General features: G+C 49.1%; 1 protein-coding gene across 1 annotated transcript; it reads right to left on the bottom strand.

The window, feature by feature from the left end:
* Window positions 1-48: 48 nt before the first annotated feature.
* ncoa2 (nuclear receptor coactivator 2) lies at window positions 49-22,453 on the bottom strand. The gene is given in 19 exon segments (XM_068748231.1): window positions 49-218; window positions 821-1,016; window positions 1,019-1,297; window positions 1,394-1,471; window positions 2,057-2,353; window positions 2,465-2,639; window positions 2,778-2,907; window positions 3,275-3,490; window positions 3,993-4,199; window positions 4,334-4,538; window positions 8,625-9,975; window positions 10,330-10,477; window positions 10,574-10,714; window positions 11,647-11,748; window positions 13,518-13,706; window positions 15,217-15,394; window positions 17,914-18,017; window positions 21,253-21,425; window positions 22,365-22,453. Coding segments are annotated over 19 exon segments (4,428 nt in total).
* Window positions 22,454-23,868: the final 1,415 nt, after the last annotated feature.

Genomic DNA, 23,868 nt, shown 5'->3' with positions numbered 1-23,868 from the left:
CCAAGCATTCCCCTTCCTTTAGCACTAAGCTCTGGTTTCCATCCATCCTTACCTGCTGCCCTGAGGCCAGCCGTTCATGTCGGGGGGACCCTGGAACCCTGCGTTTCCCTGGCCTTGCTGCATCATGGGGGGCTGTGCGTGGGCCATACGGGGGGACAGCAGAGGGCTCTGCGGTGTGCCGGGACCTCCGAAGCCTCCGTCTGCCTGCTGGCTCATACCTGTGGTAGACGCATCGAGACAGGGGTCAACCGGGCTCGATCCCCCCCCCCCCAGAGACGCAGCTACAATCTATTAATGCTAGCATTCGCTGGAACCTGCAGAAAACATGCCGCGTGTGGTGACGTCTGAGCAAGCGTGATGAAGACTGTCCTACATGCATGAAACTCAAGGAAAGGATATAAGAGAAGGAGATAAGGAGACAGCGCAGGAGAAAAGAGAAAGAGAAGTAACGAGCTGCGGATGGACTCGCGGTCCAGAATCAGACAAAGGAGTGAGGGATGAATCATGTCGTTATATACTACAAGATTACACATGGCGCTGTCGGAACGGAGAGCATGGCCTCCTGGTGCCATCTAGTGGAGGAAGAGTGTAACCGCAGGACACCATTTTGGACGACGCACAGAACTGTTACAGGACTGAAGAGGGAAATGCGTCTGATCGGGACATCAAGACATTAAATGATTGCTCCTACAAATGAAGCATGTGATGTAGAGTCACACACACACACACACACACACACACACACACACTACTGGATGAAGTGTGTGGTTGGCTGTGGGGCGGGGGAAGGAAGGAAGAAAGCGGGGGGGGGGGGCAATACCTGAGTTGGGAAACTGAAAGGCACTGTGCTGCATTTGGGGGCTGAGTACGGCCCCGTACTGGCCGCCCATCATGTTTGTGTTTCCCATCATCATCTGTGAGGAGGAGGAGGAGGAGGAAGTGGAGGAAGAGGAGGAGGTGCCATGCATGTGGAGCTGGGGGTTTGGAGGGAGAGCAGGCAGGCTGGGGAGAGCGGTGAGGAGAAGGGGCTGGTAGGAGGAGGAGGCGAGGCCAGGCCTGTACTGGTACCGTAGCTGGGCGGGTAGGGGAACTGCTGGGGGTTGGCCTGGGGGATGCGGGGGCTACTCATGCCTCCTGCGGCCATGTTGGGAGGCAGGTTGAGGCCCTGGGCCCTCATGGCCATGCTCCGCTGCTGCTGGGCCTGCTGGGCCTGCTGGGCCTGCTGCTGCCGCTGCCTCAAGTGATTACTCAGCAGCTCCCGCTGCCGCTGGGCCAGCATCTGAGCATTGATGGTCCCCTGGAGGAGGAAGAGGGGGAAGAATAGAGGAGTGGGCACGGGCACGGGCACGGAGGCCTGGCATTTTAAACAGCAGCATCTCATGGTGCGGCCTACCTGGTTCGGAGCATTGGACCTAAGAGGTAGGTTCACGTTGGACACAGAACTCATCTGAGTCATCATTGGTTGACGGTTCTGGCAGAACGAGACATGGAAGAAGAGACAAAGACAATTAAATCACGATCTCTTCTGAAACGTTGACATTATTGTACAGCTGGAACGGAAAGAATGACATTAACTCATTGAGTGCCAGATATTTTCAGCTCCGCTATATGCAGAGTGCCCCAGTTTCGGAGCATTTTCGCCCCGATTTTCCAAGCCCCACAGAATATTCTTTACTCTGACTACGCACACACCAAACCTGCCAAATGAAAGATTAAAGTCTCTTATTTCATCAGAAAAAAGAAAGCGTGTTCCTACCATTTTCATTCTGGAGTTATCGGCCGTTGAAGCGAGGCAGAGTTCAATGTCAGGGTAGGCATTGAACGTTTAAAAAACTTATTTAGACGTGAATGGCACTCAAAGAGTTAATAGACAGATTCCATTGAACACCGGCATGTGGCCGGCAGACCGACGTCTCCCGGCTATCACTGGTGACAGGAGAGCTTACCAAAATGTCATCGTCAAGGATAATTACACAACCCAACAAACACGGCGGGTCAAACAGCGAGGAGATTACAAAGAAGAATCAATGGCCGCCGTCCCTGGAAGCGCGCGTACCTGCTGGGACTGGAGCCGGTGCTGGAGCTGCAGACGTAGTGTGTTGGGCTGATTGGGGACGGCCCCGGCCGGCCTGAGTCCGGGCCGGGCCTGCATCCTCATCATGGGGTACCCCGGCCGCGGACCCATCTGGCCGGACATCGGGTGGAAGCCTTGCTCTTGAATGGGCGCGCCGGCGTAGCCTCTTTGGGCCATGTGAGACGGAGGAGGGCCAAACTGCTGGGCGTACATGGGGGGCTTTTGGTCTATCATCATCGAGGGGTCCGGGGGGAACTGCTCTGGCTCCACTGACTGACTCTGAAATGAAATTCACCGGAAGAAATGTAGAAAATGTGTGTGTGGGGGGGGGGGGCAGTAAAACTAAACTAAACTAAACTAAAATGGCCGCCGTGAAGGATAAAATCTCACTTGTTCTACCAGAGCAGGGATCCCCAGAGCTCGATCGATTTCCTCCAGGCCGTCGAAATCCTTCAGTGCTGTGTACAACTGGGACATGAGGGCTCCCTCGTCCACGGAGCCGCCGTCGCCAGAGCTGAGCCCCGTGCTGCACAGCAAGTCATCCTGGGGCGCCGCGTGCACCGGCCTGGGGAGAGAGCGGAAAGAAACTCGACTTCAGAACACGGACAGGTCGGCTTGGGCGGGGCGCTCGTCCGCTGTCGGCGGTTTACTGACTGAAGGCGACGGCGGCAGCAGAATCTTTGTTCAGAATCAGGAAACTTGCCTGTTCTGGTTTACAAACGCCGTCTGATCAATGGGGATCATGCTGTCTGGCCAGGGAGCCGTCTGGTTGGGTGGAGCCTGCTGTTGGGAGAAATGGTGTCCGGCCATACCGATATCCATATCAGATTGGGCTAAATGGGGGTGGTGGGGGGGGGGGGGGGGGGGAGAACAACAGAGTTAAAGGCAGGGTCATAGATGGTAGACTGGCGATTCTGCAATTTTGGTTATGAGGTTTTTTGTTGTTTCTTTTTTACATGCAGTACTAGAGTTAGCCACTGGGCGGCAGGCTTTGACACTACTTGTGTGCTTTTTGAATCTTTCTGTCTTTTAGAAGGGCTCTGAAAACAATTGAGTAACTTACAAAAATTTAAAAATGCATTCACCAGATTCCTGTATGCTTTCAGGTCTAATCTGGAAACAACAGTATCCTATCATCTCGTTTTTCCCAGCTCAAACTATGTGACCTGCATTTTGTTTAAACGGACACCGAGTCCTCACCGTTGGGCATCATCGGGGACTGGAGCATCTGTCGGGGCCCCGGCTGGCTGCTGGGCCTCATCGGAGCAGCGTTCGGTCCCATCCTGCCCTGCATTGCACCTTGCTGCCTGGGGCCAGACGCTCCTGGAGGAGGGGCAGAGGCTGGACCCACCCAGACCTCCTGCTGCTGCTGCTGCTGCTGCATGCCTGGCCGTGGACCCCCCGGACCCATGAGTCCTAGAAGAGCAGATAGACACACAGGGATATTAGAAGCAGCCCAGTGTCCTTCAATGCAACGCCGCAATCATGATACAAGTCATTTCTGCGGTGCTGAGGGGGAAGTGTGAGGGCTGCTAATACGTAGGAGTGACAGCAAGAGAAATGTTTTGCCAGCGCGGGCGACTTCCTGTCACAGGAAATGAGTCATTCTGCCGTGACATGATATGTCATAGGAAAAATGTCTTTCCTCAGAATATGAAAAGCAGCGCTGATTCAAAAGAATTGTGCATCATTTTGGATATTTACACGCAATAGTGAGGGCGGTGAACATCTGGAATACGACATTGGAATTTGAGTGGAATTAGAATGTCTTTGTTTTTATTGAATTGTTGCAACGCAGAGATTTTTTTTATTTACGAATTCTTCATAAGGTTACTATATTTTTCTAAACTTGGTGTTTCCTGCGTAAGAAATAATATGTGATATAAAAGATATATAAACAGCGACAGCAAACACTGACCTGCGCCGACCATACCGGCCTGGTTAGCCATCATGGCGTGATTTCCCACCATGCCTTGCTGCTGCTGCTGCTGCATGAGGGCGTATGGACTGGTGGCCCTTATGGGGTACTGTAAAGATGCCTGCTGGGGGGACACATTCATGTCCAGAGAAACGCTCCTGACCGGCAGACCCCTGCTTGGTTGGCCTGGTCGAACGCCGCCGAAGTCTGTACACGGGGGAAAAGACACCTTTAAACATACGTGTATATTTAAATGCTTTGCAGCATTTTCTCACTATTGTAACATCTCAAAATAACATGGTTACTGTGGCATTTATCTGGGAAGATGGGGGGGGACTCACTCGTTTGGCCCATGCCAGTCGCAATAGCTCTGTGCTGCTGCTGCTGCGCCGCCGCCATGGCGGGATTGGACTCGGACATCTGCAGGATGTCATTGATGATGTTCTGCTTGTCCATGGGACTGGGCAACGAGACCGGGCGCGTCTCGCAGAAGAGCTGCGGCTGAGCATTCTGCAGGTCGTTCAGGATGTCGTCGAGCTCCGACGACTGGAGGGAGCGGAGAGACGGCGGAGCGGTAAGGACCGAGGTCTGTATCCAGAAAGCAATTGCTGCCGCCGCCGTCGTCAGCGGACGAGGAAAGCGTGGCAGGAGCGCGTTAACACGATCCACGCGAAGGAGCCGTTATCTGGGAGGAGGGAACGGCACGATCGGCCTCGTTCATAACGCAGCAGTAGCCCCGGGTTTCCTGCGTATCTAGGCCACACTCCAGTCTGTCTGGCCCGCTGAGAGTTTAAAAAAGCACCGTGCGTTTGTTTCGCTCTTTGTCCACAATCAATTTAAAGCAGCTTTATCATCCTGAACATTATGGTCTGCTGAATAACAAAGGATAGACCCCCCCCCCAACCCCAAGACAAACCAGCTGCACACAGCTGGGCTTTAAACTAGCTGGATATTTTGTTGTTTCGCTTTTCACACAACTATCTTTAACCGAGACAAGGCCACGCCGGGGTGTCTGGTGTCGCCGGCTGAACCGAAGAACTCCTCGCCTTGTACGCCTGAAGGCTTTTTTTTTTGTTTCAAGTCATTTTCTCTCTATGACACCTGGGAGGCCGACAAAATACTCCCGAAGCCGTGAAGCATCTCAAAAACAACAATATCCCTGAAATGTGGATCTTTGCGTTTATGAGACGAACAGTGAGTTTAACTCTCCAAATTCGTAAATATAACGTTTACAGTTGAAATGGAACGGAAAGATCTCCATAAGCGGACAGAGCGAGAGGCCTGAGGGGACTCCAGGTAAATAAGATGCGGTGCCTGTAACTGGCCACCAGAGAGCAGCACACTTGGAATCACGAAGGGGCTCCTGCTGTACAGCAGGGAAACGGCACAGCAGCCACAATGACGCTGCTGTACTTCGGCGTTCTTCGTGGGGGCAGTAAGCAGGGACTGAAGCGTGCACGTCTTTATAGCGAGACACTTTCTGCTTCTGCTCCACCTTCAAAGTTCCTGTCATGGAAACATCAGCAGCAGACAATGCTGATAACGCCAAGCAGCATAAAAGCATTGCAGGATGTGTGAGTGAGCGAGGGAGCAGCAGAATGGAGGGATGGGAGAGAGAGAGAGAGAAGCCCTAATGAGGTCAGGAATGATGTAATGCTTCGGTATGCTCTCAGTTTGCTCTTTTCCTCCTCCTCCTCTCCATTTCTCTCCTCCCACTTTCTATTCTCTCTTCTTCTCTGCTTGCTTTTACCCTTAATGGGGTCCTATTTCCATCAATCCATGTCACTCTTTTCTCCTCAGCGCATTAGTGCATGTAATGCGATCTGTATCTGTCGTTCCTGCACCCCCGGGCGGTGCCACTGGACCGTAATTTGGTTAAAAACTGTTAAAAAAAATAAATACATTATGAGGACAGATGACCATTACTAAAATATCGTCTCAAGCTACGTCTAATGAGCAAAATGGCTGCTAAATTCCTTTTAAAGCAGAGCGATCTGTGGAAGGAGGCACGCTGCAGGTCGCAGGATGTCTAAGGGAACACGTGCGTATCTTAAGATCCTGCAGGCCCTTTCTCATCTGTTGTGATGTGGATTCAAAGCATGTCTGATAGAAGGAGATCCGGCTCCCCACGGTTGTGTGTGCATGGAACCAGCAGAGGCCGGTGGCGCCGCAGCAGGGGGGGGGGCAGGAAAAGGAAAAGTCGCTGCGTGCCAGGATCACGTTCGCAATGTCTCAGCTAAAAAAAGAAGAAGGAAAAAAACCAAACAAATCTAATCACACCCTCAAAAATGCTGATATGGCAATTTCTCAAGTCACGAGAATGGCTGCGCGAACTGCAAAGCTTCCTGCAGCAGTATTTGAAGGTTCGGCGCCGGCGATGTCAGAGAGGACTTCTCGTTCCTTCACCATTTTCCCTCCAACTTATTAACTTCTCAACTATTGTATTTCAGTTTTTGTGATTGTTTTTTAGGACATTTTGCCTCGTATTTGGCAGGAGAGCTGGGGGGGGGGCATGTGGCTGAGGGCCACAGGTGGGAAACCAGCCCAGAACCGCCACCGGAGGAAGGGGGGCCTCGTTCACCAGTGCACCCACACAGGAGACGCTCCTGCTCCAGAAACCCGGGCTGCAACAGCGAATATACTTCCATTAACGATGAATATAAGTATTCATTAATTTGACAGGTCCGATCGATCGTTAAGAATAAGGACGCACGCTTCGATCGTTACAACCCCAACAAAGTTAGGTGACCGAAAAATGAGTTGGCAAATAGCTTCAGGAAACAAAAACAGAGACATGACCAGCTCTGAACCCCCCCCCCCCCCCGTAAGATCCGGAAACCATCGGTTCCTGTGCTGCTCAAATGGCAGTTTGGGTGCGGAAAAAAAATGGATGTTGCTGAAAAGATCAGCCAAAAGTCCCACAACTAGCGTGTTTTAGATTCCACGAACAAAGCGACGCTCAAAATATGACAAATACATCTTCGGGTTTCAGATGAATCAATTATCCGATTAGCATCATGAGAAGCAGGTAATTAATTATCAGTTAAAAATGTTTCCTAAATGGAGAAAATGCTTTGCAATCTGTTTTAATCCGGTGGAGAATTAAGACATTCTCGATTCAGACCTGAAGAGGATTCTGCTGCAGTTCATGCACCTTTCATTAAAAACATGACGTAGCATCCGTTGCTACGTGGGACTGCAGCATGTACGGGCGGGTATCTCATACTTCCTTCAGCCATCGGGGGGCCACTACTACCGAGCTCCGCTCTGATTTTTCATTTAGCTCTGCCCCCCCCCCCCTGCAATCAATAATTCAGCCCTCAAACAATCATATGAAGGAAGGAGAGGGGCAGAGGGGGGGGGTCGCAGAGAGAGGGAGGGGGTGGACCTTCTAACTAGTACAGCCGGCTTTCACACATGACCAAGCAGAAATACACCAGGAAGGAGCAGAAACCCAGTCACACATGCGTAATGGATTATCCTAGCGCCCCCCCCCCCCCCCCTCTTTTATTTCTTGTAGGTTGCTTGCTCAACAAACAGACCATTCCCTCTCCCCTCCATCTCCATGGCAGCAGAGAGGACATGCAGGAGCATATGGCTCATCGTGTTCACTCCGGCTGCGGAGGGTGGGCTCTCCTGGGGGGGGGGGGGGTATCTACACCTCCTCTGTTCATTTCAACAATAGTTCTCATTAACTTTAGCTGTCGTGCCACACGTACCCCCGGTGGTCACGTGTACGTCTCGCACACGAGCCAGCGTTTGGCCTGCGTGAGGAAAAGCGCAGAAAGATCTCGACCCATTCGAAGCTAATGGCGGTGAAACCTGAAATGTTGCTGTTATTTTCTTGTTTACGCGCCGATTTCAAAAAGGAAAGGACGACATTGGTGTGCTTTCGTGTAATTCTATGTCATTCTGCGGATTAGCCGTGATTTACGCGATCGAGCTGCAACGGCTTCCTGTAAATACGGCCAACCGAGCACCGCTTTTCCTCTGCGGCACTAGAGAAACAGAAAGTTGAAATCTGCTGCTACACCAAAAATGTGTTTCCCTGCTTGCTCACTTCCTTCTAACTCCTTTCCTCCTTTGCTCTCTTTCAGAAACCGGGCCAGATCTGAGCTCGGTGCCAAATCTCAGGCTCCTGGCCAAATGAGAGCGGGGATCGAATGACTGGAGAACCGCAGGCGCTCCTTTCCAAATGTCACAGTTGTTTGAAGATGGAGGACAGTTTAGCCTCTGCTGCCAGCACTAAGGCACTATAGGGAGCAGTGTGCGTGTGTGTGTGTGTGTGTGTGTGTACGCACAACATGCATCACGGGTTACGTGTGTACGACAAGACTATAAATCTGAATGGGACCTGCGTACACGCCACAAATGGCAGGCCGCTTGTGTGTCGAGCTGTGTCATCCTGTGCGGATATGGGACTTGGAGGAACCGACATCTGCTACCTAACCCAGATTAACGCTCAGCGAGCGTCAAGTGGAGCAGCACAGGGCCAAGAAAGTTTGCGTTTGGTGCAACAGAGTACAGAGAAGGAGGTCACAGAATCAGTTTTCAGGGGGCGATGGCGCCCTCATTACACCCAATAACGGAATATATACCGGTACACATTAGTAGCTTGATGTTCAAACTGACCTGCTCTGCCCGGTCGTATCCTGCGTCTTGCTTCTCGGCCTTGACGAGCGGGTGTTTGCCCCCTTCGACCTTCACCTCCCCCGGCTCCAGTTTAGGGACCTTGTCCTTCAGCACAGTGTCGTCTTTATCTAGCAGATAGCGGAGCAGGGCATTGTCTTTCTTCTTCGGGCTCAAGGGCTCCTGCTTGGGAGTGATATCTGCCTCGGGAGCTGCCCCGCCCCCCCCCTGGCCCGTCTCTTTTCCCGTAGCCTCTGCCGTGAGTTTGGCCAGATCTACCGGGGAAGTGCTGTTCTGAAGCAGCTGGTGGAGAATCTTATGCTTTTCTTTGAGGGACGACGCATGTGCGCCGCCGCCGCCGCCCGTGTGGCCACTCCGGACTCCCGCCCCTGACTGGTCCTTTCCCTCGCCTCCAGCGCCGGGAGACAGGGGCGTCTCCAGAGGCTCCGGCTTAGTGGTGAGCAGTTGCAATAGCTTGGTGTGGCCCTTGTTGTCGTGGAGACGATTGTGAGCGTCGTGGCCCTCGGACGTTCCTTCCCTCTCCTCCTTGGGCTCAGGGAGGTTGCCGTCTGCGTGGCCCTGGGGGTGTCCCACTTCTGCGTGAGACCCAAACGAGTCTCCCGCTCCACCAGCGGGGCCACTGCCTCCATGTTTTGACATCAGATGAGGGCTTACGCCTGACCCTTGCGTGACCCCAGCTGGGGAGCCCATCTTCCGGTCTGGAGACCCCAGCGTGTGTGCGTGAGGAGGTCCGTGCCCTTGTCCAACGCCGTGGCACTCGCTCAGCGCCTGCAGCGCCGACAGCGAACTGCTAGTGTAGCTGTTAGTGTGGCCGCTAGTCGTGCTACTGTTGCCTGCAACTCCAGGCCCGCCCCCAGAAATTCCTACTGGGGAGGGTGAATGCAGGCCACCTGCTACACGAGGACTGCCCGCCCCCCCAGGACTACCACGGTGCCTGGGTGACAGCATAGAGTTCTGTTGAGGCGGATGGGGCCCGCCGACTGGGCTGGGGCTCGCGCGAGAGGGAGAGGGGCTGTTCATTCTCCAGTTAAGGCCCTGCTGTGGCGGCTGCATGCCCCCGGTGTGGTTGTGTGGGGGGGGGCAGCCGAAACGGTAGCTCTGTATGTGACCTCCTACGGCTGCTGGTTCTCTGGGCCCGGCGGGGCCTGCAGGGGAGAAAGGCGTGCTGTTGCTGCTGATGGTGGTGTCTTGGCCTTGAGGCCCCGAACCTGGCAAACTTCCTGGGGTGGGAGGAGTCATGGAGGGAGTGGAGGAGTTCATTGGTTTGGGAGCCATCCCTGTGGCCTGACTGCCGGGGCCCATGTCTTGACCCATTCCACACACGGTATGCTCCCTAGAGGTTCAGAACACACAGAGGCAACGCATTTCAACGGACTGCATCCTGAAAACAGAGGAAAAACTCGACACGTTGGAAATCTATTTAAAGGAACAACAATATTTACTTTTTTTTTTGTGTGCACTAAAACCTTTATTTCCTCACAATTCATCTAATTGGTGGATCAGGGTAAATTCATCCAAACCCGTCATCCACAGATGCACTTTAATGTCAAAACGTTCCAGGAACCCCCGAGACCGTTTGCAAAGAATGAACAACAGGTTGGCAACAGGGTGCGCTGCAGGGCACCGACAGGCCGCAACACGCAACCACGTGCATGGACGCAGGAGGGGGGGGAAGGGGGGGGCTTACCTCTGGAGAATGTGCAGGGACATGTAGAGCTGGGGTTCGTTGGTGGCGGATGAGCGCACCAGTTTGCTCTTGGTGTGGGCCGACACGATGGTTCCATCAGAGAGGGAGAAGCGATAGATGGGGCTGAACGCCTGACCGTGGCGGAGCACTACAGGACAGAAACGCACTTCTGTCAGATACACAATGTCACAGGTATGAAGAGCCAGGAATCACCGGTAACCATCCTGTGAGCGAGAGGCTTTACCTTCCTGCTGATGTCTCTTGGCAAAGGACATCTCTCCGTCATTCTGCAGGTGGAACCTCTGGATGCAGCGCCTCACCAGATCCTCCCAGCCCGGCTTCATGGATGCCCGCAGGAGACTGGTATCCAGGGACGTGATCTTACCTGAACCACACAGGTGGATCAGATTACACTTCAATTCACAATTCCTGTTCACGCAAAGAAACATCGTCCCGCTACTTCTTCAGCCCAGCTAATAGTCCAAAACCCAGCAACTCTCCATTTACTGTCATAAACGAAAGGACGGGAACAACCCTTGGTTTTAAGAAGTAGAGAAGCGCAATGATATGATAAAACAATTACCGAAACAGTAACTGGCTCCAGGAAATAAATACCATTTCCTTTTTGCTCTTGCTAAGTGTTGCAGCGCCACATGGAACAAGGGCTGAGCTGACGGAGATTCAATCGCTCTTCAGACACGAGAAATATCAACTTACATAGTTTGGGATCTTTTCATTACAAGTGTAAAAACATTAGTCTTCTGAAACGTGACTGTTACACATGTACAAAGAAAAATCGACATTTATACAAATCAATACAACAGGTGAAAGGACTAAGTTCAGCGGCTGAAGCGCCGCTACGTTCAGGCGGTGGCGCTTCCGAATGGCCGGCAGGCAGACGGGCTGCTTGATTGACAGGCATAGGCTGTGATTAAAGACTTGCTGTCGGTAGCATTTTACAGCTCAACGCCACATCCAAAGAGATACAGTCCAAAGATAACAAGAGGCATTTCTTTGTTTACAGAATAAATCCAAGAAAACATACAACTCTGAATCTGTCATAATAATCATTCTTTAAGCACCTACAATCACGTGAGGTGATTTACAGGCACGTAACGTAGAAGCTCTATTCAAACAGCTGCGCGAGGGAAAATAATCCAGTAAATTGTAAGGAGGCGCTCTAAATATAACACTTAAATATTAGCCTTTACTGACTGCTGCTCAGAGGGCTGGGTAAATTGGGATTGCTCCACTGTGGACGTTCCTCCCAAGATCCCCTTGTAGCTAGCTACGTGGCTAAGTGACTGGCTCGTATACCTTGCAGGTCCTGGCGCGTGGTGAAGCTCTCATGCGTGGGGAGCATGGGTCTTTCCTTCATGGGTACCCGCCGAGCCACACAGATCAGACACGACTGGAAGTCTGGGAGGGAGAGGAGAGAGAGAGCAGGACGCAGTGAAAAGGGAGGAAAGAAAGAAAACGAATCAGGTGGAGGTGGAGTAACCAAGACGGGTGGGCAGAGAAAGAAGGGGTGGAGGAGGGGAGGGGAGAGGTGGACGGGGTGGTGAATGATGGGACAGAGGGAGGGAGAGAAAATGAAATGCATCTGATACCCAGGCAGCATAATTAATACAGTTATTAATGAGCGTGGGGATCGGGGCGCCGCTCGCTGGCGAGAGGGGATGATGAAGTGCGACCTTTGAAAGTGTGTGTTCCGCCTGCATCTCTCGGGCTGGTTCTGACCAACGGTGCCGTCTCACCACGACGACACCTCCCCCGACCCAACGATTAAGATTGCCATCGCTCAAGCTTGACAGTCACACACACAGAAGGGCCGGGCTCGGGTGACCCCAAAAAAGTCTGCAATCTAACTTTCCTGTGCCAATAATACCCACAATGCCACATGTCTTTGGCAAAGGAACGCATGCCAGCGCTCTCTCTCTCTCTCTCTAACACACACACACCTCATTTTGGACTTGTAAAACGAGCTTCTTGGGTGGTCCGACCCTTAGATCTGTGAATCTCTCTAAATGTTCATTCTCTCTCTCTCTCTCTCTCTCTAAATATATGCCACCGTCACAACTGCATTCCCACTTGCATACAGATACAGGAATATACTCGCACGCCCCCGGCCCCGAGTCGTACTCTTGTCTATTTGCCAACGTACGGTTGGCGAGCAGCTGCTGCACAAAGCGAGCCGGAAAGGGGAAAAAGGCAAGTCGAGACGAGACTCGGCGTCAAACTTTGCATTTCCACTTCTTTTTTTTTTATTAACCACTGAGGTATAGTTTGACACAGAGAAATCAGGGCCACTCGTTGACGTTACTGAGCAAATAGGATTTGTGTACAGAGTACTGCGCGTGGATGCTCGGCGTTTTAGATAAAGGATGGCTAACCACAGATCGGCGGCGTGCTTCAAAGTGTCGATATGTCAAAACCCATTTGAAGGTTATCAAAAAAAAAAAATCCGACTCTGCGATATGTGTTGCGATTCAACATGCCACACCCTTCCCCTGGAGCCGTACGCATAGATTTGTGAAGGATGCGCGTGCATTATAGATGAGCTTTAATGACAGCGGCCCAGCCTCTCGTCTCCCTCGTGTCGCTTAACTTTTAATGGATGCACGTTGAGTGGCGAACGGCGCCGCCCCTTCATCAGCGGCTTAAAACCCTTTTCACATCCAGAGCCCGCTATAAAAAGCTAAATATAGCGAAACCTCAACGATCAATTCACGATCGTCTACAACTCGGATTCATATTTAACATCATTTTCCATTACGCCGCAGCCGTGCCCTGCTGTTCTGTTATTTAGAGCCGTGCCAGCGCTTCAACTTTCTTGTTTTCCCAGCTAATGATGCAACACAACGACGTGCGCGTCTGACATTATTTAAGAACTTCAGATGCTGCTAACTTTAAGCGATCCGTTGAAAACGGCAACAAGATGTTTGGTGTTGTGTAAGAGATGCTTATGGATTGGTCCTTTCTCGCTTCTCGTTCGTCTGTGCGACACAGAGCGTACATTTCGACCGTCACGATGGCGACTCTTGCCTCAAATAATCACAGCATTTTCCACCCGTTATGTTTGCCTGCAGGTTCTGAACTTGTTTCATAGGTTCTAACAACCCCTCGGGTGTCTTTGTCTTACCACCCCCCCCCTCCCTCCCTCCCTCCCTCCCTCCCTCCCTGCATACCGTCTCCTTCCTCTTTTATGGACTTGGGCTCGGAAACTGCGAAACACTGCATGGTCTCATATTTCTGCTGCTGAGGTTCATGGTCGCGCGGCTCATCCTGGCGTTCGCTGTGGGGGTTGACCAACATTCGACAGTTGAACGTGTGACTGTTCCTCCTCGGACCCTCGCTGGACCACGGCACGCCATTCACTGCAGCGGAAAAAAACGGAGGAGGAGAAAACGAGGGTTATCTGACAAAAACTTTCACACAGCGGGTAAAACTTAACAAAAAACGGGAGATTGGGTGAGCCGTGAGCGAGCGAGCCAAGAGAGGCTGCCACGTTTGCGTGTGAAAGACACAATAAGAGCGAGACAGAGAGAACGAAGCCGGGGCGAGAAAAAAGACGTGTAAAAATGAGCACGCGGTTGCTGGGTAGAGATCTGTCATAATGAGCAGTCGGGACCCTGAGCCCATCCGTCTTCTGCCACGCATCACAGCCAGGCCTCCATATGGAAGTCCTCTAAAATGTCTTTGCCAATCTTTCATCTTCTCCCCAACGCTTAACACAAGCAAACACGTATGTGCACCAAAGCGTAAAGCAGGCGTGTGCACACATACACACACACACACACCAACAACAACAACAACAACAAAAAGAAGGATATGTACAGTCACACACACTCATTTCACTCAAAGTCCTATCGCACTCCATCTGGTTTGTGATCTCATTCGCTGCATTGATAATCTCCCAGTATCTGGGACACAGCCCACTGATGGTTTCCAGGGTGCTCTGCTCTGTGCTGCTCACCCACCCAGATGGCTGGGCGATCAAACCTCAATCCGGAGCACCAGGAGAGAGGAGGAGGAGGAGGAGGAGGAGGGACTTAGAGAGAGAACTCCTGGTGGGGTACGCTGACATACATTACAACCACCGAGGACAGGAGGAGGCGAGACTTGGAGGTAAGGCGAGATACGGCCATTTTACTCGAATGAATGGTTACATCTTTAAGGAGACGCGCAATACTCTACTCTGAGAAAGACAATGCCAGGGAGGATGGGAAATCAGACGGTGAGAACACAAGTGGGAACTTGGTGGAGAGGGTGAGAATAAAACACAAAGCGAGGAGAAGCGGAAGGGAGGGCTCAAGATGAGAATATAAGAAGGGGGTGATGCTGTTAATTAGCTGAACAGAGAGAGAAAGAGTGAGAGCGAAAGTCTGCACCGACTAAAAAAAAAGAAAGAAATAACCATCGATTCTGCACTGAATATGACTTTAAAGAAAGCGCTATGGGAACGCTCGCTTTTTCACATCCGTCTTCTTGTGGATCAGATCGCCTGGTGGGGTACACCGACATACGATCGTCTCGTCTACTGCACTTTTCTGCTTTGGTGGGTCACGGGAGATGCTGGAGCTTATCGCAGCTCGTTATGGACGAGAGGCGGGGCACACCCCGGACGCGCCACCAAACACATCGCTGACTTTTTTCCCCCTCTCCATATCAACGTAACATTTTAATTAAACTGACATCACTATCAGAGAGCCACCCACAGAGCAATAAGCCCGTCTGAGCAGGAGAGAAGAAGGGGGAGAGCGTTAAAAGGCAAAGAGAGATGCAAGAAAGCAAGTACGGAAGGAAACCGGCGTTCCAGGGATGGAAGGGACGCGACGTCACGACAGGAAACGAACGCACGTAGATAGAAAGCAGATCGAGGCTAACCAAGGGATTTGGGCAGCAGGTTTTTGATGAATTCGGCGTGATCCCCGACGTGCAACACGCTGTAGACACTGGTGTTCATCAGCTCGTCCTGGTTGTAGCGCAGGTACTGGGTTACATTCTCAGACACAAACACAATGTTGCCCTCCATGTTAACCACGAAGAAGAAGCCGTCCAGGGCCTGGAAGGGTGAGAAAGACAAAGGTAACTCAGTTAAAACAGCCTTTACTAAAGAAAAATTACACAGTTATAGAACAAGTCACACACGGATATCGATGAAAAGCAAAAACAAAGTTAGGCCCTTCATTAAAAGGTGAATAAAAACAGATCCACTCATTTTGTTGGACTATTTGTTTGAGCAAATGTTCACACTGAGTGCTGAACCTCTCCCCAACTTTGAGGCGTTGCCCTTCAAAATGTATTGTGATCAATCACCTGTTAAAAAGTCCATCTCTTCACCTGCAGAATGGCCCAATCTGCGGTTTTTGACCATTATAAAACTCATAGGGTCTAAAAAAGCTTTGAGACGTATTGGTCGCAAAACGTTGAGAAAAAGTGTCTATTTATAAAATCAATTAAGTGGATAAAGGAAAACATAATAACATTCTATACTTGTACTGTTTTCCGCTGAAATGAATGACAAATAAATGTAGGAAATGATCACATCCTGTTTTAGAGAACACAAAGCATGTTCAAGCGTTTCTCTCAAAAGATGGCTGCTGACTAGAAGCCAATAGAAACAACACTAACATTATCTGCCTTTCACATTCATGCATCTGTGGGATTATTTTACTGCTGACATAATTTCCAGTCTTTGTGCACCTTTAAGATAAAAAAGAATCAAATCGTTGGACGTAACCGAAAAAGAGACGGTTTCATGAATTACCTGAATTCCTTATTGTTAAGCTTTTGATCTTCATTGATGCCAACTGCGATTGATTGTGTTGCTGCCGAGACTCAGCTGGCACACTCTGGCACCGTGCTTACATTTAGTTTTGTAAAATGCGGCACATTTACATTTAATCTGAAACAGGTCCATTAGCCGGGTGCCCCCATCACTCGGGCTCATCAGCGAGTCTCGCAGTGAGACAGCAGGATAAAAGCATACGGAGCATGTGGAGCAGAAGAGCATTTAAATTAAAGGGATACAACCCCAGGTCACCCATTAAGCACAAGATGGTGCCAATTAGGCCATCAAATCCCCCAGAGGCCTTAAAAGGGAATTCTGAGGGTTGTAAAGCTATAAAATCTACCATCAAGATAAGAGAATGGCGACTCCTGTCAAGGTGTCTGTTCCTTACCTCTGATCGGAAAATCATTAGGCACGCGCACACACACACACACAGAGCTATGCCAGATCACATGCAGAAGATTGAACTGAAGGAAATCTCATCAATCACTGCATGACGGGGTACAGCATGTAGCGAGGTTGTGCAAGTCCCACCCTGCGGGACGAAAGGCTGCGCGCTGGACATGCAGGGCCAATAGAAACAGAGCAAACACTCTTCAGGGCCAACTCTTGCCTTCCTCCAGACACTCTTGCATAATCCTCCAACCTTAACTTACAGTGCCCTGATTACAAAACACGCCACATAGGCAACCGAAGCCAATAAAAAATGAACGCACTCCAAATGAATGTGCTCTGAGCCGCCATGCCGCCCACCTTAATCTTCCATTGTGCGTCTCTTGTCTTGATCTATGGCTCTATATTGCTTAAGCTTCCACAGCAACGTAATAAATTGTCTTGGGGAGCAGGGTCAGGTCCCCCCCCCCCCCCCCCCCCCCTCCCACCCTTTCTGTGTGAGGATGCCGGTGCTTTTACTTTCACAAACGTCTTGCTTAACACACTGCAGGACGTAGCATTAAGTTCTCTTTAAACGAGTAGGGCCCGGCTCTGGACCTAAAGGCTCTTGTGCGCGAGTGTCCACAAATAATTGGTACTGCTCATTACGAGTCAGTATTGCTTTCTCTTTCCGTACATATACTAAAGCATCATAAAGGTGTCGGTCTCTTGAGTCACTACCAAAGACGGCGGGAGGCGGAGACCCTTTGAGGAGAACCATGGGGCTAGTTGGTGCCTTTCCTGCCCGTGTGCATTCTCCCCAGAGCATCCCATAATGAGCCGAGGCTGGCAAATGACGTGTCGAGAGCGAGCGTGAATGGCCAATCACTGTGTTTTGGGGACGCTGACAGCTGTGGAAAGGCGTGCTTGGCTGCACCGGGCTATATTTAGCTGCGAGTTAGTATGCGTTAGTGTTAGCATGTCGATTCAGTGACGCTGCACCAGGAAAGCTATAAATATTCCTCGACAGGACAGATCTAGAGATAAACGCAGTGAGGACGGGGAGGGAGAAAGACAAGAGGACCCAAACAAGTCAGAAAGGGAGGAAGTGAGAGAGCTAACGCGCTAAATAGACTGATTCATTCAGCGGGCCGTTGCTTTCCTTCTCATAATACGTAAGCACTTGAGAAGCCCTCCACTTGACAACGAGGCTGCTGACGCGCATCCGCCACCCGCCTGCTTGTACGTGCTCTCTGTGGACGGCGCTCGTCGTAACGTAAAGAGAGAAGAATCGCATAACAGCGCACACCTTCAAGGATTATGTCCTACGAGAGTCGCTATGAGTGTTCTGTGTGGGATTACCTCGGCGCGAGTGTTCGGTTTGTGGCGTTTAAATTAGGCTCTGACTATCTACCCACCTCCAGCATCATTGGTCCCAAGGCGTCTTTGTCGATCACACTTTGGCCAGTTGATGAGACATCAGCCTTCTGTACCTCCTCCTCATTGGCTGCTGCGGCTTTTTCTGTCAACAGAAGTGGCAATGACAAAAGTTTAGAAGAAAAAGTCAGAAAATGAGCGTCCCTCAAATGGACCCACATAGTCCACATCAGCGTTTGCCCTTTAGGCAGATCACCTCCTAAACCTGAGCACTAATTAGCAAGTAAAAGAAAAAGTTGCAAATCAATGCGTTCGATCAGGGCAACACTGATGGCAGAAATGGATTATTGCACATATTAATACAATTTACAAACTTGTTACGTATTCTTCCAGTGTATTTGGTGCGTTTAATAAATAATAATAATAATAATACATTTTATTTATATAGCGCTTTCCTTAGAACTCAAAGACGCTTTACAGTGTACATAGTAAAAACAATAAAATAAAACAAAAAATACAAACAATAAAAATGTGAACACGGATATAGAATCAATAAAATTCAAACAGTAAAATAATACATTAAAAGTGAACACGGTTTAAGCAGTCAATAGAAATTCCAACAGTGCAATTATACAGTAAAAGCAATGTTAAACAGATATGTTTTAAGATCTTTTTTAAATGAATTTAGATCCGGGCATGCTCGTAGCAGTTGTGGCAGTGTGTCCCAAAGTGTGGGTGCAGCATTGGAGAAGTCATCTATGATTTTGTGGTTATTAGTTATTTACCAAAATAGCTTATTGGGTTCAGCTATAAAAGATCCGAAGTGAAGTTTGTCAGGGGGAAAATGTATTTTTGGATAAAATACTCAAGATATTTTTAAACGTAGAATTAGCCTTTTATAGCTACGGGTGAAGTTGGTCATCTTTAACGGAGTACTGCCATGTTTCTGCAGTAGTACGGTCAACCAGATTCCAGATATATCCACATTTAACCATCAACTGTAGGCAACACTGAGAGGAGTGTTCAGTTGGGAGTAAGTTGCAACCGCCAAAGCCACTCACTGACTGGACCTTTCAGAGACCTGGACCTGCACAATGCAAATAAACAACCCACAAAACAACAAAATGCAGGTTGAGATGCTGCAATAATTAAAAACGGGCTCGACTCCGCATTTGTCAAGTCAGCACTGACACTGCTTAGTCGGCGGCGGCCTCCCTCCTTCCTATGGACGGCCTTTCTCAAATAACTGGAGCTGGCAGGGGCTCACTGCAACCTTACGCCGCTATAGGATTTCCATGTATGGAAAGAGTACGGCTGGCTGCGTGTAGTTGTACATATAGTCTGTAAAATTAAAGAACTGCAGAATAAACACACTGATCTTTTAGCGCGTCGGAATCCACTGCCTCCTAAACCACCACCTTTTGAATGCAGCGATCGTGTGACTTCGCCGTGGACAAAGCAGGGTGTACCTGCCCTACGCTGGTGTGCGTTTCTCCATGCGAGCGATCGGATTAATAACCATGCAGAGAAGCCTTATGTTAAGAGCGGAGGCTGCCCTACTTTCGGAGATGACGGTGAGAGGCGGGATACGAGTGGGCTGTTAAAGGTGGGGTACGCGTTTAGGAGAGAACCGGCCCATATGGTGAGAGAATGCTGTGGTGGGGAAAAAAAAACAAAGAAATCCGTGTCCTCCTTTAGGCGCACACGTGTGTGGAAGCTGACACAGATGCAGGTTTCTGCCCCGGCTCTGTGGGGCTCGTCCAGCGACGCACAGACCCACATTCATCTCTTTCAGCATTAATGATGGGTGCATCAGCAGGACCTCTGCAGGGCCCAGCAGGGCCCAGTACACCAGCACAGCTGCCATATGACTATACACATCACTCAATGTCAGGGCAGGCCTCACTGGTGCTCTGTCTGAGGGCCGAACCTCAGCAAGAGTGAGGAACTGATTAGCTATAATGGCTGCTCCTGGTAATAACCCAGGGCATAATCAGTAACTGGCAAGATGTTTGCTAATGTTACTCTAATGTTCACGCGTGCAAACTTAATATGCATAAATATTGCCAACAATCTGCTAGACGTAGACGGATGCCGCAAAAATACCCTTGATCCATTTGAGGGTCTAAAGGTGGAGCGTTTTAGCCCCTCTACAGACCGTAAAGCCCTCAAATGCAAATTGTCATTTGTGAATTCGGGCGATTCAACTAAAATTTGGTTGATGTCCTCGTTTCAGATCCATCTCAAGCGCTCCAGGATCTCATTTAGCACCGTGCATGCATGAGAAGAGCAAAAAGGGGTGAATCAACAGATCTCAGCTGGAGGCCACCTTTTTTAATTCCGAAGGCCAACATTACTGCACTAAGGCTGGGACACCAGTTTTGCGAGCGTCATTCAGTTACATTGGACAAGGCAATTTCACAATAAATTGAGTAGAACACACAGTAATGACACTCAGTTGGGGAAACAATATTGGCTCTACATCAAGAGACCCTGAGAACAAACACGCACAGATGACACATGAGGTGCAACGAAAAGAAGGGCTGGCATTGTTAAAATCATTCAGCGCATCCTCAGTTTAACAAGTGCAGTGGCTCATGGGTAAACAAAAGACAAACGTCAGTCAAAATTGCTGCCTCTCCGAACTGAGCAGGCGGAGGTCTATGTTCGGCAGCAAAGGGCGGATGGATAGTGAGATCTGAAGAACAAAGATGGTTTTAGCCATTGTTACTGTAAAGAAACACACACACACACACACACTTATTCCTTCAGGTGCCGGAGAGCGTAAAAGAAAGGACTGGGGGGGACAGTCGAGGGAGAAGAATGGACAGATGGTGGCTGGAGACGCATCACATTGTTCACATTACATAACGCTCAGCGCTGTGAGTCACATAGAACAAGATGACATCAGCATGTGGAGTGATTCATCTCTAGCTCCAGTAGGCTACGATCCACGTTCCCAGTCTTCCTGGCTGCTTCTCGTCTGAGTCACGAAGGCTCATTGAATATTTAGTGCCTTCTCCAGCTACAGTTGCACACGGAAGAAGTCAAACAATTCTTGTTCTAGTAAATCCGACATATTAATGAAAAGTTAAAAAGACAGACCTCAATCGGACCACAACTGAAAAGGAGGAGCCGAGCAGGTTGGAATATTTCCCCCCCCGATGTTCTGGCTCAGAATAAAGGTCGACAGCCAACTGCTCTGGTTCAGTCACATCGTTGGACGAGGGAACATTCATTCATTTGTGGGTCCCTAATACTCGTGTGTGTGAAGCCGTTCCCTAACAACAACATTTACCTCTTCAAAAAAAGGACTTGTTGTCATTGGCCTGACCCTCCTTTAACTTCCATCATTAAAAAAACCCAAAAACATTTCATACCTTGCTCCTTTATTTGTCTGATCTGTTTCACAGTTTCCTTCAGGATTGCACATTTGTCGGGTTTGACGTTGAAATTGTCGATGTCGTTGAAGTTGGCAAAGATCAGCTCGGCGAGCTCTTCGATGTATTTGTTCTCGTGCTCACGGTTTCGCTTCTCGTTGCTCCGCTTTGGACTAGAGAGACAGAGAACACCAGGGTGAGGAAAAGAAGCAACTGATAATATAACAGTAACAGTAATAAAACAAAAAACGCACAGTGGAGCCTCAGTTCTCGAACCTAATTCGCTCCGTAATATAATTCCTTCTCTCTCTTTCTCTCAAGAAATCCGTTCAACTTCCGAGGCCTTTTAAACTCCATTTTCTTTTTCGAAAACAGAGTTTTTTATGAACCGAGGTTCCGCTGTGAGCCTAGAGTAGTGTATATGTTTTTGGGCTGAGTGGATACAAGAATTACCATGGATGGCCGGACTAACTTCAAATACCACAGTCCTTTTAAAGCAAGGGAATAAAAAGCATGGAAAATTAGGTTAAAGGGAAAGTATCGCAAATGCATGTTTAATAATCTGCCAGAGCAAACCGATGAGAAGGAAGAGAAATGCATTTGAGCCAAGTAGAATACATTTCCATCTATAAATCTTTACCAGGGATAAGCACAGGACTGACTGCAGACCCTGGCAGGAGGGAGAAAAGGGATGAAACTGCTTGAAATGTGCGTCTAGGTCTCTCCATTGCGCTAACATGGGGCGCTTGCATATGGAATGAGAAGCCTCATTGTTGAGTGCTCATCTGCAGATGAATTATGCAGATTTATTGTACATTCAACAGAGCTCCGGAGCAAGCTGCCCGAATACGACGCAGCCATTCCTGTAACCACTGGGAGGCTACTGTATGAGCAGCATTTCAGGAAACAGGCAGCTGGAGATTGATTTTTACCATCGTCCTATAAGGAGCAAGAGATGGTGCAGAAGGGTTTGGAAATGCTGCAAAGCGCTGGCAAAGTTGGACCTACCTGTCCCAAACATTGTTTTATTACGGTTTTCAAAAAGGTATGAAACTAAATGAAGAAGTAGCGGGACAGATATTTAGGTTGTTGGTAGGGGTGACAAGTCTTACCTGGGCCCAAGAAGTTCTGCAGAACATTCTTTACGTTTTCGTGTCTCTGCCCTGGCAGGGTCAGAAGAGTTTTCACCGACTCCGCTCATCCTCAATGCATATCAGCGTCTGGGGGGAGGGGGGGGGGGGCAGATTATACAACCTGTAAATACACAATGTAAATGTAGGAGCATATAAATGCAACGCAGAAAGGTTCTGCTATGAACCCCAATAAAGACATATATGGAAAAGGGTGTGTGAATGTGACAAAATTCACACGCTTATCTCTCACTACAGGAGAAACGAGTAAAACTGGAGCGCAGAAAGAGATTCAATCGTTTCTCTCTGATGGTGCAGTTGTTTCCAGCGAGGCTGAAATGAGAACAAGCCGCTTTGCCCACAGCAGCAAACTGCGGACTTAAAAATGTCGCAAGAAAAACACCATTTGTTCCCCGGTCAGAGATAATGATCACAACATGCTGGTGTGTGTCCATAAAGCACCTCCGAGAACTTTTGCTTCCTGCAGACAGTCACTCAAAAAACATTTAATGGAAGGAAAATCTCTTCGCTGCTCTTTGGAGATCCAAGTAAGAATTCAAGCTGTGATTGTTCTCCGCGATTCAAAGTGACAAGCAGGCCGGGGGCCGTTTCCTTTGCCAGAACCCCAAATACTGCTGTCCTGGGTTTAATCTGCACAGCAAAATGAAATACCATGAGGTAATGACATGAATGTGTTCTGTTCTTACTCTCGATCATTAATAACAACAACTTTGGAGGGTTGCTAAACTTCAGATTCTGAGCATCCCGTACAGCGATGCATATTCTTACCTCTTAAATCTCAAGCCTGGAAATGAAAGACAATCAATTATTGATCAAAGTAATGTCTTATTAATTACCACCATCATCTGCACCAAGGTTTGATGGTGCCTAATGGAGTTGGATTTCAATATACGAAGCATTATGTAGCATAGAAGACATCTCTTTGTCTTTAAAAGAAAATGCCGATGTTTAAAATGTATGCATGGAAACAGTTTCGTCGTGGCTGATGGAAGATCTGCAGGTTGGCGGGATTTTGGAAAAAAATATTTTGCTGTGGGTCAAAATCCATTCAAATTAATGTCCAGACTCAATGTATGCAAAAAGTGCCACATTTTGCTATGAAATTGTCCTTTAAACTTTAGGATACTTCATTATTCAGTCATGTAATTTGTCCAAATGTGAATTTTTACGGAATTAAAAGGACTATCATATCTGATTTTACTTTATTAGGCCGTGTCAGACGTCGTCATTGTGAATGAATTCACGTGTGTGCTTTTGTCAAGTGACAGTGACCTCGATCGTGACCGCACCAATCTAATATAATTTCATCTCAAGGAGACACTTAAATAAAAAGAAAAAAAAAGAAAAGAAAAAATAAATTGATCAAAATTCCCCAAAAGCCTCCATGAGACGGAGACAGTTCACCTGAAAACATAATGCATCTGGCCACATCCATCGCCAGCACGGAATAAGAAACACCCTGGAA

The sequence above is a fragment of the Brachionichthys hirsutus genome, chromosome 14 (genome assembly GCF_040956055.1).
Source record: "Brachionichthys hirsutus isolate HB-005 chromosome 14, CSIRO-AGI_Bhir_v1, whole genome shotgun sequence".
NCBI classification, from domain to species: Eukaryota; Metazoa; Chordata; class Actinopteri; order Lophiiformes; family Brachionichthyidae; genus Brachionichthys; species Brachionichthys hirsutus.
This window is presented reverse-complemented; position numbering and strand designations above follow the sequence as displayed.